General features: G+C 38.2%; 1 protein-coding gene across 5 annotated transcripts in view; it reads left to right on the forward strand.

The window, feature by feature from the left end:
* Positions 1-19,246, forward strand: part of ZFHX4 (zinc finger homeobox 4) — a 178,378-nt gene that overhangs the window by 154,505 nt on the left and 4,627 nt on the right. For all 5 annotated transcript variants that reach the window (XM_050940465.1, XM_050940470.1, XM_050940466.1 and 2 more), the window contains 4 exons: positions 3,979-4,112; positions 4,267-4,467; positions 6,821-6,938; positions 7,871-13,264. In XM_050940465.1, coding sequence (XP_050796422.1) covers positions 3,979-4,112; positions 4,267-4,467; positions 6,821-6,938; positions 7,871-13,264 — 5,847 coding nt within the window. The remainder of the gene's footprint in view (positions 1-3,978; positions 4,113-4,266; positions 4,468-6,820; positions 6,939-7,870; positions 13,265-19,246) is intronic.

Raw genomic sequence — 19,246 nt, forward strand, 5'->3', positions numbered from 1 at the left:
TTGATTCATAAATAACAAACCCGTATTTTTGTTCATAGGTTTTTCAGAATTTTATTTTGTTAGGATACATGTTTTATTAGGCTTTCCCCAATTGTTATTAACATAAATCTTTTTATGACCCTTGTTTTTATTTTAGGGTTTTAGAATTATTAAGTAGGTGATTGCGTTTGAATTACAGTGAATTATGTCATTTTTGTACTAGCAATCTTACATCAATTAAATAATTCCGTAACTGACAGGTAATCATTGACTAGTCTATTTCATAGTGCTTATTTATAATTAAGCTTAGTTTTTTAACTAAATGCATTGAAATTACATTATTCAACTAAACTAGTGCTGTGTATTTAGCTAAAAAACTAAGCTTGAGTGCATTTAGCTAAATGCATTGAAATTACATTATTCAACTAAACTAGTGCTGTGTATTTTACATTATAAAATGAATTACGGCTGTGTTTCACAGTTAACCAGAAAACAACAAATAGCATGTCACTAGAACAAAAACTGTGTATTTAAAACACAAAGAATGACGGGATTTAGTCCTTTTCTACAATTCCATATTAAGAATACAATGCCAGTGGAATATCCATCTATACAAATGGTCTAAAAGTTGCATACCTCAGGACCTTTATTATTGTTCAATTGCTATTTTTTTGTAATGCCAATTCTATAAGCCCATGTCTTTGCTCTGTCACTCCACAGGGAACTTGTCAAAATAGTGAATTCACCAGTGAAAGTACATAGTGTATATATCAGATGTTAGGGCACTTCACTAGTATCAGTTGAACTAAAAGGAGCTGAATCTCTAGTGCTTTGCTCCTTGCATAGTCATTTATACTTGTGAAAAGTGGGTGCATAGTGTAAAACATTACTAATTTAGCCTGGTAGTGTTTGCCACTCACTCTACACAGGTGCAAATGACTACACAAGGAGCAAAGCAGTGGAGAATCAGGCCCTAGGTTTCTAATGCTTACCATAAAAAATTGAGACTGTTATTTTGCTTGATGCCAGATGTAACTTTGGTCATTTAAAAAGCAACAACGTTTATGGTTGAATGAATCCAGACCCCCCCCCCCCAATTGCCTTGGTTAGCTTTAACATTTTATATAATTAGCATAGTAAAGGGACTGTTCTTTGTTACATATTTATTACCCCAAAATGCAGTGTTTTATAAGGATTGGTTTACATTAAACGCAAAAGAAAATTTACAAAACCAATACTTGTAACTATAGAAACAAGAAATATGAGTTTTATGATTGTTATTGGTCCCTTGAAATAGTTATCATATCCAGTGGTAGAAAATGTTGCATAATGTAAACACACTATGCATTCTCTCTCTGTGTTGCTCACAGCAAAATTCCACCAACAGTTCATACCAATATTAATCCACTTGTACCAATATAACCGGAAGCAGAGTTTGCCCACAAAATTCCTGTAACAAAGTGCTACGTGAATATAACATGATATGGAGAAAATATGCTTTTTTATTTATTTATTTGAGGCCAGATCCTCAGCAGGTGTAAATGAGCCATGTCCTATAGTAATACCAATCTACACCAGCTGAGAATCTGTCCATTATCTTTAAAATGGGACATTTTAAAGTGACAGATGATGTAGATAAGAAACAGTCAACTGTTAGACATTTTTGACAGCTGGAAATGAAGAGAGGTTAATAATTTGAACCCATCTTTCTAAGACTTGAAGAGTAACCTTTCTCTGTTAATAGAGTATGTCACTTTTTTATTTCCCATAATTCTCATATTTAAGGTATTGAAATAATAATGCTGTACTCTCACATATATTCTGATAGGCTAGGGAGTATCGGAAACTAAACTGAGTAACATAATGATGGCTTATGTTGTTGTCATGTACATTATGCCTTTAGGCATCAAAGACCCAATTCTTCAGCCCTTAATCAAGCAAAACTCTTAAACCCAGCTCTTTAAAGTACATAGGCCTTGCTGCGCTCAGCGTTGCAATACCTAACTGATTTAGGAGGCGAAATCTCATTTTCCAAAGGGATTTAGGCACTTAGGAACTTAAATACCATTGACCTCAATGCCTAAATCCCTTTTGAAAATGAAACGTGGCCTCCTAAATTGGTTAGGTATTTCAGTGCTGACCATAGCAATGCCTGCATACCTTTAAACAGCTGGGCCTTACTGACTAGCCTAAGTAAGGCCTAGGGGATCAGTGAACAGTGTGGAAATTTGATGGAGTTCCAGAAACTAAGCTTGTTGACAAATTCGTCATTAAAACTAGGAAAATATTTCAGGAATAAACTTAAATTTTAGAAGCAGTATGTCGGAATTACTAGTCTAAATTACACGAAACTAAGTAATTACACTAGGAAACAAATACAAATGTAATGTGTGGGGAAGTGACCATTAATGTATATGTAATAAAATATATTTGTGTGTTTAAAAAAATGCCCTGAGGAAAATATCTCTGTATGATTCAGCATTCAACTATTTATTATCATTCTCAGGGTCTGTTTGTTTTTTTTTCTATTTACCTTGAAAGCTGTCCTTTTATTTTACTTTTCCCCCCTAACATTGCTTTGTTTATATCAAATACTATATTGCCTATGTAATGAAAGAAAAGGTTCTTGTTTTTTTCCAGAGAAAAATACAAGCATTTTCTTTATTCATCTTTACGTTGTTTCCATAACATCCATGACCTTATTTTTAAATTAAAACTAGGTTATTGTGCAATGAGGTGCAATTTGTTCATTTATATGAACCTTATGTGGATTGAAAAAAAATCAAGATAAATCTTCATGCACAGCATACAATCAGATTACCCCTGGACTATATATTTACGTTGGGTCTGATAGCAATCAATGGTTTAGCTTCATTGCATTTCAAGATGTATTTGCACCCAGTTGTCCAGTGATAGTGTCCTCACCCTGGAAATAATTTAGTTGCAAATTGACTGGAAGATGGTGAAAATTGAAAGTTAAAATTAGAAATACTCATAATAAACAGCAGAAAAAAGGTCAGATGATGCCACACTATGATGAGATTGGAATGGTTGGTAAATGAGGTTTTGTGTTTGTCATGAGATGTATGTGACATGCCTACCCAATGCTGTTGTAATATCCAGCCTAGCAAAAGAGATTATCTGGCAAATTGATGCTGGAAAGAATTTTCTGATGGACTGGGAAATTAGAATTGCACTCGTTTCTTTGATGTGTGCACAACTGGGCCACATTATACAGCTAGTTCAGGCATAATATTAAATATAGTATTTAATACTTAGTAGTAGAACTATCTATAGAAAATAATTATATTCTTGGTTTTGATTACAATACCACAGTATAGAACTTCAAAATGTAAACCTTTAAAGCAACACAAAATGACTGATTTTTGCATATAATTAGTATTTAGTTAGTTCAAATCCTGTTTTCCACAATGTGTGCATGGAGTTGTAGGTTTTGGGAAGTTGTCTGGAGTTGAGGTTTTTTTGTTTATGGGTTTGGGTTTTTTTTGTATATTTTAGAGGCTCACTATATTTAGTTTCAGAACTATAACCAAGCAGGGCTTATCAAAGCAGCACAATAATTTCACTGCCCAAACATTTTAGAAATGGTAGAAGGTATTTAAATGTTAGAAAATTAACTTATTTTGGAAAACAAGGATTTCTGAATGAAAGTTGATTTGATTTAATGTAATAGAGAAATTCAGACTGAGATGCTGAAGAGAGCATGTTATTGATTAATCTTTCAAGGCAACCTAAGGTTATCTAAACAAGAGAGAAGAGTCCATTTTAAAATTTATTTCTAGCATCTGCATCAAGGATAAAAGCATGTTTTCACCTAGGCATTTGCTAGGTTTCAAATTGTTTTATTTAAATACATTTTTCTTTGATATTTAGCATAACCATGTGGGAGATTATAAGGCATCATAATCACAGCTCTTTGTATAGCATAACACTTCTAAGTTTAAAACATGTTTTTTAAACATTGTGTTTTTGGAACAGGAATAATCACACCAGAGAAGGAGCCAAAAGTGAACACTGCGGTAGGGACACAACAGCTACTTCAGGCAAAGGAAGAGGATGGTGCATCTAAAAAATCAAAACCTCTTGAGGACAATAAATTTGGACATGAACAGGTAAAAGAAAATGTAACAATTCCAGTTCGTCATAGAACTCTGTCAGGTAGCTCAAAAGCACAGTAAAACAGAGATTATATGCTATTGAAATAGCAGTGCTATCGAGTCATTCAAAATACACTAATATCCTGCATCTTCATTTGCTGTTTTTCAGTTCTATCAGTGTCCTTATTGTAACTACAGTAGTAGGGACCCAAATCGTATCCAGATGCATGTCCTGTCACAGCATTCAATGCAGCCCGTTATCTGCTGCCCCCTCTGCCAGGATGTCCTCAGCAACAAAATGCATCTCCAACTTCATTTGACCCATTTGCACAGTGTGTCTCCTGACTGTGTGGAGAAACTGCTTCTGACCGTAAGTATTCAAAATACTGATACACATTCGACAGGAACATACTCAGACATGTAGACAATGAATTTGTTGTGACCTAGTATTCTGATAGCCAGAGCTGGGGACCGAGAGTCAGGACTTTTGGATTCTGTTCCTAGCTCTGTGGCCTGAAGAAAAGCTCTGTGTAAACTCAAGAGCTTGTCTCTCTTGCCAAAAGAAGTTGGTCCAATAAAAGATATTACCTCACCTACTTTGTAGTTTATCAGTAATTTATGTCCCTACGGCAAGTCCCTGAAGCTAGATTTTCAAAGATGCTGAGACCCTGGAGTTTACATTTAAGTCAACTTTGAAAAATCAGGCCACTCACCTTTCTGTGCCTCAGTGCACATCTCTAAATTGGGTGTAATCTTATCTATCCCACAAGGGTATCATGAACATTAACTTATTGATTGTTTGTAAAATAGTAGGAGTTCCCTGGGCAAAAAGTACTACTGCAAAGTATTAATATCAGATTTTCTGAACCTATTTCATATTTCATAACATATAATATTCAAAGGAATTCCTTAAGTTCAGCTAGAAATATAAAAATAACGTATACCATGGTATACCATGTCATTTTGGCATGCGTTATATGATATTAATAGTTATTGGATCACAGCTTTAACCAGAAAACAACAGACCACAGTTCTTTCATCTGCTCTGGCTGTTTTTTGCCTCTTCTATGAGGAAAGCTGCTCTAAAGCCCACAGATTCAGCCTCCTAAGGATTCCTCTTTCCACCTAGGGATTTCTTTACACATAGAGCTAGTGTGGAAGCTTTAGACCACCCTGCTACTGATTTCTATGTGTGACCAGGGAAAAGGAGGCCTGGATGGAGAACTCTGAGACCTCTCTACATAATACTAGGAGCTCAGCTGATCCCCAGCTAGTCCTAGTTCTGTACCAAGAACAGTTCTGCCAAACCAGAATACTTGGCCCTTCACATAGGAAATACTATGTAGGTTGGAAATGTAACTTTTGCACTTCTTAAATTTTGTTTTATTTAATTTTGTGATTTTTAATTAGGCCAACTACATTGCTGTGTTTTTAGCATTTAGGCTATGTGTACACTATGCACCTCACAGCGGCACATGATACATGTAGGGAGGGGATTCCTCCCTCATCCCACAAAGTTCCAGAACCAGGCAACTCCTTCACGCCATACTCTTCTCTACTCAGACCCTGCGGAGGAGGCTTTGTAGGTCCTCACTGGGGAGAGGACAGAGACAGGATGCAATTGGGGGCCATAATTAAGGATGCATATCATCTCCCTTCCAGATACATAGAGATTCCCGGGAAAAAAAGTATATAGCTACCCCAAGGCAATGTGGCTTCCGTTAATTTAGGTGAATAGGATGGGGAAGGAGTGAGATCCTGCCTTTGTTGTTCCCATAGGTTGTGTGGAGACCGGTTTCTGAAAAGCTAGGTTTAGAAGTCAGTAAAACATCTATTTACACTGTCACAACGGTATCTTCATCCTGGAAAAAGATTGAAACTTTATTTTTTTTAAATAGAATCTTATAATTTTCAGTGTATCATAAGAGGCTGAAGAAACTGTGGAGCAATCCTCTACTTGCAGGATTTATTTTTTTCTCTCCATATTCCTGTCTTGATGTTGGTATACGTTTAGGAGGGGAGTTGTTTTGTTTCTGGGTTTTGGGAGAGAATTTTAGTGGTGGGGGAGCACTGGAAAACTTAATCTTTCTCATATAAATTGTCTCAGTAACCATCTAAGAGTAACAAGCCCTATCCATATCTGATCTCCCTGGTCACAAAGGAAATGGATGTTTGCTAAAAATCTCATCTATGGGATGTTTGTAATTAGTATTTTTCATTCCACCCTCACCCCACCATAGCATTAGTTCTCTGAGCGGACTCTGCCCATGCAAAATGTAAAATTTCAGATTTGAATCCCATTAGGTTATTTTTCATGTGGTTAGAATTATTTTTCTCAGTGGGCAATGTATATATTCTTTTCATTCTCATGTATCACAGTAATGGCTCAAGAGATTTTTGGGCAAACATTCCAAGTGCTTCGTTCTTGAACAGACACCAAACAGAAAATTTAGCCCTGATCTGTGTATTTATCTGGCCCTTATTCCCATCGTGTTAGAGCACCTCACAATCTTTGATGTATGGGGTTAGGTGCTGTAATCCCATTTCATGGATAAGAAACTGAGGCATGAAGAGACTTTCACTTGTCCAAGGTCACAGGCAATCCAGGATTGAATCAAGCCCTTGGGCTTTGCCGTGTGGCAAGCTTTGAACCATGTGTGATACACTGATAAACAGTGTGTTTTCTTCTTTGAATATAACATCGTGCCCTTGCTTTTTTAAAGGTTCCTGTACCAGATATGATGATGCCCAATAGTATGCTATTACCTGCAGCTCCTTCAGAGAAATCTGAGCGTGACACACCGGCTGCCGGTACAGCAGAAGGATCTGGGAAATATTCAGGTATGCAAATGAGAGACCAGACATGGAGAATCTAAATGAGTGATTCTTGGAGCAAACCACTTGATTCTTCCTTGGTACGCTACTAGTTTTTTGGTTACAAACATTAATAAGAGGTAACAGGAGAAAAATAGTAAGATGTCATCTAGGGCATGATTTTCAAAGATGGGCCTCTATAAATGCCACAGCTCAGCAATGAACTTGGCTCTTTGCACAGGCACATATCTAGTTGGATGCACATTGCCCATGTCGTTGTACAAATACTTGACTTGAGTTAGTATACACCTGTGGTCATTAGTATGTAGAAATTAGGCATGCAGCTGTACGTGGCCATTTTGAAAATAACCCCCTTGCTGTTTTAAAAATATATAGGACATGATCTAAAAAGATAATTAGCTACCTGTAACTCTCACTAGAGGCAATGGGAATGGCAGATGAATGGGTCCTTAGGATCAAGCCCATATTTCAGTTTTCACTCCAGATACACTCTCCCCTGTGCTAATAGGCTGTTTGCTCCAAGCCCCCGCTTAGTCTTTTCACCTAACCCCTCCCCCTTTACCTTCTTCTCTCCATGCCCTGTCCCCCTCAGCATCCCTTCTTTCTGCTTTCTCCTCCCCTCCTTCACCTCTATGTTTAGCTAACTGAACCCCATCCTAAGAATTAACAAAAAATACTGTGGCACTAACATTCTGTTTGTCACCATCACACTGATCACTCTGCTTGTGTGTTTGCCCCTTTTCCCTACTCTTTATCTGTCTCTTTTATTTGTTTGTTAGCAATTTGGGGGAGGGACTGTCTATGTTTGTATCTTGCACAGCTGGGGACCATTTTTGGTTGGTCCTTAGGCACTACTGTGATAAGTGTGATAAATAATAATATTGCCTATGCTCAAATGTTACATGTCTAAAAGATATTTCTCTGTCTTCCTTAATCAGGTGACAGTCTGACGGATGAGAAAAATACTCCTGGGCTTGATGAAGCACAATCTGGAATGGAAATTAAGACTGAGGAACAGAAGCCACCTAAGGAATGTACTGAAATGCCAGAATGGAATAAGAGCAGCAGTAAGGATACAAAGATCACCGAATCACTGCCGGATCAATTGAACGAACAGCAGAAGAAGCAGCAACTATCTGTTTCTGATCGCCATGTCTATAAATATCGTTGTAACCATTGTAGCTTGGCTTTTAAGACTATGCAGAAGCTTCAGATACATTCCCAGTATCATGCTATTCGGGCTGCTACCATGTGTAGCCTTTGTCAACGTAGCTTCCGTACATTCCAGGCTTTAAAAAAACACTTGGAAGCAGGCCACCCTGAACTCAATGAAGCTGAAATTCAGCAGCTATATGCATCATTACCTGTAAATGGTGAACTCTGGGCAGAAAGTGAAAGTATGGCACAAGATGATCATGCACTAGAACAGGAAATAGAACGAGATTATGAGATGGACCAGGAAGGTAAAGCAAGTCCTGTAGGAAGTGATAGTAGCTCTATTCCAGATGATATAGGCTCAGAACCAAAGCGGACCTTACCTTTTAGAAAAGGGCCAAATTTTACTATGGAAAAATTTCTAGATCCATCTCGCCCATATAAATGTACAGTGTGTAAAGAATCTTTCACTCAAAAGAACATTCTCTTGGTCCATTATAATTCAGTGTCTCATTTACATAAACTCAAAAAGGTTTTGCAGGAAGCATCAAGTCCTGTCCCTCAAGAAAGCAACAGCAGCACTGATAACAAACCCTACAAATGCAGCATTTGTAATGTTGCATATAGCCAAAGTTCTACGTTGGAAATCCATATGAGATCTGTGCTTCATCAGACTAAGGCAAGGGCTGCAAAATTAGAACCAAGTGGTAATATAACTAGTGGAAATAGTGTAGCAGGGAATGTTAATAGCCCTAGTCAAGGGATGCTAGATTCTATGAGCTTACCAGCAGTTAACAGCAAAGATACCCACTTAGATGCCAAAGAATTAAATAAAAAACAAGCTTCTGAATTAATTTCTGCTCAGCCTACACATCATCCATCCCAGTCACCAGCACAACTTCAAATGCAATTACAACATGAACTGCAACAGCAAGCTGCGTTCTTTCAGCCCCAGTTTCTAAACCCTGCATTTTTGCCTCACTTTCCCATGACACCAGAAGCATTGCTTCAGTTTCAACAGCCTCAATTCCTTTTTCCATTCTACATACCTGGGACAGAATTTAGCCTGAGCCCAGACCTGTGTTTGCCTGGTTCTGCCACATTTGGTATGCCTGGAATGGCAGGGATGGCAGGATCACTGCTGGAAGATTTAAAGCAGCAGATACAAACTCAACACCATGTTGGACAAACACAACTACAAATCTTACAGCAACAAGCACAACAGTATCAATCAACACAACCCCAAATTCAGTCACAAAAACAGCATCAGCAAAGTAGCAAACTAATGAAACAGGAGCAAAATAGTCTAGTAAGTGCAGACTGCCAGCTGATAAAGGATATGCCATCATATAAAGAATCAGAAGAGATTTCTGAGAAACAAGAAAAGCCAAAGCAAGAATTGACAAATGAAAGTGAAGGACTAAAGGAGAACAAAGATATGAAGAAGCAGAAATCCTCAGAATCAACCATTCCACCACCTAGAATAGCTTCTGGGGCTAGAGGAAATGCAGCCAAAGCTTTGCTGGAGAATTTTGGCTTTGAGCTAGTTATTCAGTATAATGAAAACAGACAAAAAGTACAGAAAAAAAGTAAGACCAGTGAAGGTGAAAACACTGACAAACTGGAATGTGGAACATGTAGTAAACTATTTTCTAACATTCTTATTTTGAAGAGTCATCAAGAACACGTGCATGGTCAGTTTTTTCCTTATGGAGCACTAGAGAAATTTGCCCGTCAATACAGGGAGGCTTATGACAAGCTTTACCCAATTTCACCATCCTCTCCAGAAACACCACCGCCACCACCACCTCCCCCACCTCCTCCCCCGCCCCTGCCTCCAACTCCTTCACAGCCTTCTTCGGCCAGCTGTGGAAAAATTCAAAATACAACTCCCACTCCTTTGCAAGCTCCTCCACCTACCCCACCACCACCGCCGCCACCTCCGCCACCCCCTCCGCCACCTCCACCACCACCTTCAGCTCCACCTCAGGTTCAGCTGCCTGTTTCATTAGATCTTCCGCTTTTCCCTCCAATTATGATGCAGCCAGTACAACATCCTGCGTTGCCTCCTCAGCTTGCCCTCCAACTACCACCAATGGATACTTTGTCTGCAGATCTTACTCAGCTTTGTCAGCAGCAGCTAGGATTAGATCCCAACTTCCTACGACATTCTCAGTTCAAGCGTCCACGTACAAGAATCACAGATGATCAGTTAAAAATCTTGCGGGCTTATTTTGATATTAACAATTCTCCAAGTGAAGAACAGATTCAAGAAATGGCTGAGAAATCTGGCCTTTCCCAAAAAGTTATCAAACACTGGTTTCGTAATACACTTTTTAAGGAACGACAAAGAAATAAAGATTCCCCATACAACTTTAGTAATCCTCCCATAACTGTCTTGGAAGATATCAGAATTGATCCTCAACCCACTTCTTTAGAGCATTACAAATCTGATGCATCTTTCAGCAAGAGATCATCTAGAACTAGGTTTACTGACTACCAGCTTAGGGTCTTACAAGATTTTTTTGACACAAATGCTTATCCAAAGGATGATGAAATTGAGCAACTTTCAACTGTACTTAACCTACCTACTCGAGTTATTGTTGTATGGTTTCAAAATGCACGACAGAAAGCTCGCAAGAGTTATGAAAATCAAGCAGAAACTAAAGATAATGAAAAAAGGGAACTCACTAATGAGCGCTATATTCGAACTAGCAACATGCAATATCAATGTAAAAAGTGCAACGTAGTTTTTCCCAGAATTTTTGATTTGATTACACACCAGAAAAAACAGTGTTACAAAGATGAAGATGATGATGCTCAAGATGAAAGCCAAACAGAAGATTCCATGGATGCCACAGATCAAATGCTGTATAAAAGTTTCACAGTTTCTGGCCAAACAGACTCATCAAAAAGTACAACTGCAACAGCAGCAAGCTCTGGTTCTGGTTCTAGTACTCCTTTATTGCCATCACCCAAACCAGAGCCTGAGAAGAGTTCTCCTAAACCTGAGGCACCAGAAAAGCCAAAGCAAAATGACATCACCCCTAAGCAAATTGATACCACCTCGCAAGTCACCAAACCCATACAGTCTGCACCAATAACTTCCTCTGATCCACAGCCCTCAGTCTCTCAGCCACAACAGCAAAAACAACCACAGATGGTAGGACGACCTCCTTCTGCATCACAAACCACACCAGTTCCTTCTAGTCCTATATCAATTTCAATGACTTCTCTACAGAACAGTCTACCTCCTCAGTTACTACAATACCAATGTGACCAGTGTACAGTTGCCTTTCCAACTCTAGAACTTTGGCAAGAGCACCAGCACATGCATTTCCTAGCAGCCCAAAACCAATTTCTTCACTCTCAGTTTTTAGAAAGACCCATGGATATGCCCTATATGATATTTGACCCCAATAATCCTCTGATGACTGGACAATTGCTTAATAGTTCTCTTGCTCAGATGCCCCAGCAGACAAGCTCATCACATACATCCCACCCTGCTACAGTTTCTGGCTCCCTTAAACGAAAACTGGATGATAAAGAAGATAATAATTGTAGTGAAAAGGAGGGAGGAAACAGTGGTGAAGACCAACATCGTGATAAGCGCTTGAGAACTACCATTACTCCAGAGCAGCTGGAAATACTCTATGAAAAATACCTATTAGATTCTAATCCCACCAGAAAGATGCTAGATCATATTGCACGTGAAGTGGGACTTAAAAAGAGAGTAGTACAAGTCTGGTTTCAGAACACACGAGCCCGAGAAAGAAAAGGACAGTTCCGTGCAGTAGGTCCAGCCCAGTCACATAAAAGATGTCCTTTTTGTCGAGCACTGTTTAAAGCAAAGTCAGCTTTGGAAAGTCACATTCGCTCTCGGCACTGGAATGAAGGAAAACAGGCCGGTTATAGTTTGCCTCCAAGTCCGTTAATATCAACTGAAGATGGAAGAGAAAGTCCACAAAAATATATATTTTTTGATTATCCATCACTATCGTTAACAAAGATTGATCTATCAAGTGAAAATGAATTAGCCTCCACAGTGTCAACCCCTGTTAGTAAAACTGCAGAGATGTCCCCAAAGAATCTTTTAAGCCCTTCTTCTTTCAAAGCAGAGTGCAGTGAGGATATAGAAAATCTGAATGCCCCTCCTGCTGACTCTGGGTATGATCAAAATAAGACTGACTTTGATGAGACTTCATCAATTAATACAGCGATTAGTGATGCCACTACAGGAGATGAGGGAAACAATGAAATGGAAAACATGACTGGTAGTTCAGGGGATGTGAAACCTGTATCATCTCCCAAAGAGCCCAAAACACTTGTGAATGATTCTTTTTCAAAAACAGCAACCACACCTACAATTGAGAATTGTGATGAAAAGTTTCTCTTCTCCCTAACTAGCCCATCGGTACATTTCAGTGACAAAGACGGTGATCATGACCAAAGTTTTTACATTACTGATGATGCCGACGATAATGCCGATCGCAGTGAAACATCAAGTATTGCAGATCCAAGTTCACCCAACCCATTTGGAGCTAACAACCCCTTTAAATCCAAAAATAGTGATCGACCAGGTCACAAACGTTTTCGAACACAAATGAGTAACCTCCAACTTAAAGTCCTCAAGGCTTGCTTTAGTGACTATCGGACTCCAACCATGCAAGAATGTGAAATGCTAGGGAATGAGATTGGTCTGCCCAAACGGGTGGTCCAGGTTTGGTTCCAGAATGCCCGGGCAAAAGAAAAGAAATTCAAAATTAACATAGGGAAGCCATTCATGATAAATCAGAGTGGACCTGATGGGACAAAGCCAGAATGTTCTCTATGTGGGGTGAAGTATTCTGCACGTTTATCTATAAGAGACCATATCTTTTCCAAACAACATATTTCAAAAGTGAGAGAAACTGTAGGAAGTCAGCTAGATCGGGAGAAGGATTATTTAGCTCCCACAACTGTTAGACAGCTGATGGCACAGCAGGAATTGGATCGTATAAAGAAGGCTACAGATGTACTAGGCTTAACAGTACAGCAGCCAGGCATGATGGACAGCAATTCACTTCATGGTATCAGTTTGCCAGCAGCTTACCCAGGACTCCCTGGCCTTCCTCCTGTTCTTCTGCCTGGAATGAATGGTCCATCCTCCTTGCCTGGATTTCCGCAAAGTTCAAACAGTAAGTCAGTAAGGGGATGAATTGTTTATTTGATTAATTTTAATGATATTGTGTAGTTATCGACCACCTGTGAAGAACAGCATTCTGTGCATTCATATCCTCTTTCTATCACTTCTCTGTGTGCATCAAAGTACTGCTATTGGCTACACTCAGCCCATTATTGGATTGTTTCAGTAGGTAACTGGTAATATCACTGGTTCTCCCAAAACTGAAATTCAGTTGAAGAATTAAATTGAAATCCAACTTCCAGAAGTACTTTTTATTAAATTGTGTAACTATCTGTATAGTGGACCCTGCTGGCATGCGCTAAAAGTTCCCCAGTGCACATTAATGTAGTACTATTTGAAACGAGATTACATTAATGTGCACTAGGAAACTTTTAGTACACACCAGCAGGGTCCGCATGGGCCAGTTAGTGCACAACACACTAGTGCCCACTAGAAATTACACTCCACTAGTGCAAACTAATACATTGTGTAGATGAGCCCTTAGGCAGCCTTGACTGCAATAACATTTTATCTAATATTATTGTTCTAGTTATTTTGAGTTGAGATTTCTTTACACAAAGTGTAGATTAACATTTTATATTTAATGGCATGAAAAAATGAAACTGAACATATCAGCCTATGAAACACAGAGTAGAATTTGCACCAAAACCTGCCTTATGCAACCACCCAATAGACCCATCAAAATCTGTTGCCTAATTCAGAAGGTGTTTAACTAGACATGAAACAGATTTTTACTGGGGGTAGTTCTTACTGACTATTTCATTGAGGCCCAGATCCTGAGAGGTGCTGAGCATCTGCAGCCCCCTATGATTTGTATGGGCACTACACACGCTCATCATGCCATTCGGGCTTGTGTATGTAACTGACCATTTGCTGTGATTTAGACAGAGTGCTGCGGTTGACTCTGCACATCATTTTGCTTCCATTACTCTTACTGAGAAGTACTTACTCGTGCAGAGTTTCACTGAGGTTACAGAATTAGGCTTTCTGTATAGAAATTTGTTTAACCCTGACAGAAGGAACCTAATTTTTTTTAAACGGTTTCCAGTATTGTAGGCAGAGTTCACTGTAGGGGCAACATTGCAGATGCAAATTCTAGTATTAAATCAATACCTGATTGCACAGGTAGATCAAGTAATTACACATCAAAATTAGTGGGTGGGGGAAGGCCCCTTCATGTAAGTGGCCCAGTGACTCCATTCGTGTTGCCTTAGGTTGTTAAATTTTGATTTATGTAAACAACTTACTTTGCCAGGAGGGCTACTGATTCAATCACCAATATGGTCAGTCAGACTGGAGCTGTAGCAGTAGCTCCTGTTCTATACAGTTCTGTTTTGATGGATGATGACCATGTCATTGCTTCCCTAAGTGGTGGTCAAAGCATCTTGTTTTTCTATTCATTGGGTCAGAAGGGCTTTCCTTCCACAATGGATTCTCTGGCTGAGTGCCCTTCTGTTTTTGTCAAATAGTTATTGGCACAAAGAGTGCATATAAAACAAATCGGAAGTAGTTTTGAAATACTGTAATATATTCATATAGTCTCCTCTTAATTATATATAATGTATATCTCCAAAAGTGGCTAATCTCTGTTTATAGAAATCAGGGATATAATATAATTTGTCTACATAACTTAGCTAAATGGCCTCCGTCAACCTCATCTTCAAATATAGTAAGCCCCAGAAAACGCACATATCTCTCTAAATTATTCCCTTATTAAGGTACAGACGAAATGTTTGGTAATACAAACCAGTTGGTCTATGATAATTGAATTATCAGATTGTCTAATTTCCACACAACATCTTTTATTTGCGATAAATTTAAATCATTAATGCAGTAACATACTCAGTGAATCACCAATTGAGATGGATTCTCAGCCCTTTTCATCTCATATCTTTTTAGGTTAATCGGTTCATTATGGTCTAACTCAACGGTGTAAATTGGCTAATAGAGTTTTGTCATTAGATTTTTCTTCGACCATATGTTAAGTAGCCCTTGCAACCCCTTTTTGTTGCCCAGTAAATATGTACATAGATAAATCTTCATTAACTATTGGTACATAATAGAGTAGTAGTCAGAGTGAAAATAAAAATAGATTAGTTTAATCATTCATTACTGAAAAGTACTCATTATTCTTAAAAGTTCTCTAATATGTGTTCAACACTACTATTCTCCACGCCTTATTAACCCACTTTTAACATCTCCTCTGCTGTACTTTGAGTGACAGTTCACATCCATATTTGATGCCGGGGAATGTTTACGCATAACCTTCTTGGAATCTGCCTCTGAGCAGACTCTTCACTGGCTGTAATCGTCTAACTTTTTCTGCATTCGCAAGAATACCGCTTCTGCCTTACTAACTGTGCGAGGGATTTCCTGAAGTCTGCTCCCGGGGAGTTACCAGCCTGTTCCTCAATTATTGTACATGCTCTAAATTTCAGATTTTATTATTTTTTGCTTGTATCTCATTTCCTCTTCCTGGTCTCGATCTGCTAACACATTCACACAAGTTGTCCCATTGATTTAATGAGATTGCTTATGTGAATAGTTGCTTACGTGCATAAATGTTTACGGGGTTGACACGTTTTCAGCAGCAAAGGCCAGTCTGTTTTGTGATCTTAAAGTGACAATGTCAACATAAAAAAATGCACATTTTTATAGAATGTCTTGCTGTTATTACTAGGACACTACATTAGTGAAACTATAATAATTAAAATGAAATTTTCCTTTTGTCTTCATTTGTCTTTCACTTTTTTCATTGTACTCATTCTAGAAAGTGAAACTAATCTGATCAGCTTCACTTGGCTTATAATCAATTTCACTTTCAGGTTCTTGTGCCCAACACAGTTTTGTTTTGGTTTCAACACTGCATGGAAATTATTAACTTCCCTCAGAACACTTTTAAATAAATTTTTAAACATGCAACATTTCCTGTACCATCAGGCAGGGAAAAATAATATTTTCCTAAATTATGGAAAATCTAAATTTTGAGCCTAAGCTACTTGAAATTGGTCCTATTAATTTCATTAAACACAGTTCTGTAACTGAACCTTTACTGGCAAAGATTACTTCACTTGGAAGAATATATTAACTCCCTTTCTGCATAGATGGATTAAGCAAAATTAGACATATTCAGGTGTATCTGGGCACAGTTATGTTCCCAGTGTCAGAAAGATTGTCTGGTTCTATGATATTATTCCCAGAAAATGTCTCCCTGTAGGATGAACTTCTTGAAATGAGAAATACCGTCTTATGATTGATCTGTTAAATTAAATACACCACCTTAGAGACATTAAATGCTGTATAATTTTTCATCATTATTATTATGATTGCTCACATGTATATGGTCATTTTCAGGCGGTTTCACTTCCCAGGGTATACTTCAAGTCTGGCTTATTTCCACTCTTCAACCTCACTCCTGTTTTATAGTATGCTGCAGATGGAAGAGCTTTCTGCTCAGAAGTCTCACTTATAGTTTTTCATCCTCTGCTAACAAACTTAATATTCTCTATTCTTCTTAATTTGTGTTTTTCCCCCTATCAGAAGACTCGTGCTTCAACGTGTTTCTACAATGAATACTGGATCTTCAAGTCATGATCATTAGAGTCTGAGCTCATCACTTAAGACTGAGACTGTCTTTCACAGCATGCTTTTTCCGAGAATGTGCACATCACTGGGTAATGTGCACTTCAGTCGTTTCTGAAGTCTTATCAAGAAAGAAATACGATTTAGCAGCCCTTATTTTTCTCATGACTAGAGCCCTAAATCATGTTCTCTGTTCTTCTTTGAACCTTTGTTTCCTGTTTCATTTATCTTGTTTGTGTTTATCTGTCTCAGATTCCTCTGAGAGACACCTCAAGTTTGCCATAAAACCACTTAAAACAGCCTCTTAAAAGAGACAGGTAGCAGAGCTAAAACATTTCTTTATAATTAGTGAATTTTCCAGTCTGTTTTCTTCATGTCACATACAGGAGAATGAGATTCATCAGGTCTCCTGTACTGAATTTTAGGTACCCTCAATCCACAATTCCCTGTAACAAACCCATTATTCCTATTCTCTGCTGCAAAGTTCTCGGACATTTAGTTGATTTTTGTACATTTCAACTAAATTCCAAAGAATATAATGGGAAAATAAAATAGGTGGATGGGTGAGGTAGCCAGCATCATTGTGAGTATATTGAGGGCAAGAGGATGAGTGGGGCCGAAAGAGAAGAGGACTGCAAAGGAATTGTAAATATTGAGCCCAAAGTAGTATGATTCAAAAACAGCAGACAAAGCTGGGGTAGCAGTTCACATTGATAACATCATCCAGGCCTTTTTCCTATAGGGTGGTTGCCATCAAATACATTTTCAACAGCCATTGCAAAGCTTCCACAGTTATTTCCTACTGAAAGTGTAGGGTGAAGCAACAGTATCAGATACCACTGTATGGTAACTGCAGCAATTACTGACTCTTTAATGATGACCATTGTGACTTGTTTCCCTATGCTATCTAATCCCTGCTAACAATACGTTTTAACTCCTTAGTATTGCCCTCACCATTAAATAGCAGTAATGATATTGTAGCTACCATTAAATGGTCTCTTTGTTAAATCTGATAATCATTCCCCCTGAATTCTAATTGCTTTATTCCTAAGTAATGCTAAGCACCTGGATATTGATGATTTAAACTTCATTCTTGCCCACTAGATTAGTGCTTCCATGTAGCTAATACCCATCTAACCTCCATTATAGAGCCTGTAATATTGTTCTCTTATCCATGCACTCATAGGCTTTTCCTAGGGTCTGCTTTACTCCTACTGTCCTTTGAACATTAGGCTTTCTGTGTGCTCATTTCTCTACCAAGTCTATTTGTCTCTGAAAACAGACATGGCCACAATATACAGCCTCTTACAATTCCCTTTTCTATCCTGTGCCATCATTTAGTTTCCTGGTCAACTACACCTCTCATAAAAATTGCTTTAAAATAGATTGTTACCAGCCACTTACACTATATTTGGTACTTGAAACATAGCAAAGATTTCTTCCATTAATATATGAGACACACTTGTACCATGCATGCATCCTCCAGACAAAACCAACACACACTTAGGTTCCCTTCTCTAATGAGTTGGAAATCATGCTTGCATGTTTCAAGTAAACTGAGAACAACAGCATTTCTGTGTAGCTGTACTTTAATACTAATACACTTATCTCCCAGCAAATGCTGTGTTGACCTGATTGTCATGATGGTAGAGAATAGCTTTGCCTGTACACTCAAAAATGAAAATGTGAACTGTGCTGTATCCTAATAATGAATAGCATTGCTTTCCTTGCTATTTTTGTCTGCGTCGTGGATGGTCATTTGCCGTTGATAACAATACCTTTCTTTATATGTTGTTGTTATATTTTCCCACTTCAATTTGGGAAATTTCATTGTATTTGATAGCTAATTACTTGTAGTGAGCTCCATCGTTACTAGATTTCTCAGGTGAAGAACAAGTGGGTATATCATCAGAGAGGTTAAAATGAATAATAAAGTAGAAATCTGACAAAGTATCAGTTAGTGGGAACATTCGCACTGTGCTTGGTGCTTCTTTTCTAAGCATTTGCTGTGGAGCATACTGAAGGAAATCACTTTCACCCAGGAACATTAGCATTATAGCTATAAATGTGATCCTGACCCTGCCAACAGATCCACATTGCAGTCCCACAAAAATCTAAATACAAGCAAGGGTTCATGCACACAGACATGATGGCAGGATCAGGGCCATAATTTGTATGTTTTCAAGCAATATAACATTATAACAAATGAAATTCTATACAAATAAATATACGGGTTATTAATGCAGTAGATAATTCCAGTTTTTAAACCATTAAATTAATAATATAAGGTTTCATTCTTGTTGCATCAATGGTGTTTTCTCTTTTTTCAAATGATGACCTTTCCATGACCAGGATTGTATAATCAACAGTCTTTTCAGGTGTTAAACAAAAC

The sequence above is a fragment of the Gopherus flavomarginatus genome, chromosome 2, assembly GCF_025201925.1.
Source record: "Gopherus flavomarginatus isolate rGopFla2 chromosome 2, rGopFla2.mat.asm, whole genome shotgun sequence".
NCBI lineage: Eukaryota > Metazoa > Chordata > Testudines > Testudinidae > Gopherus > Gopherus flavomarginatus.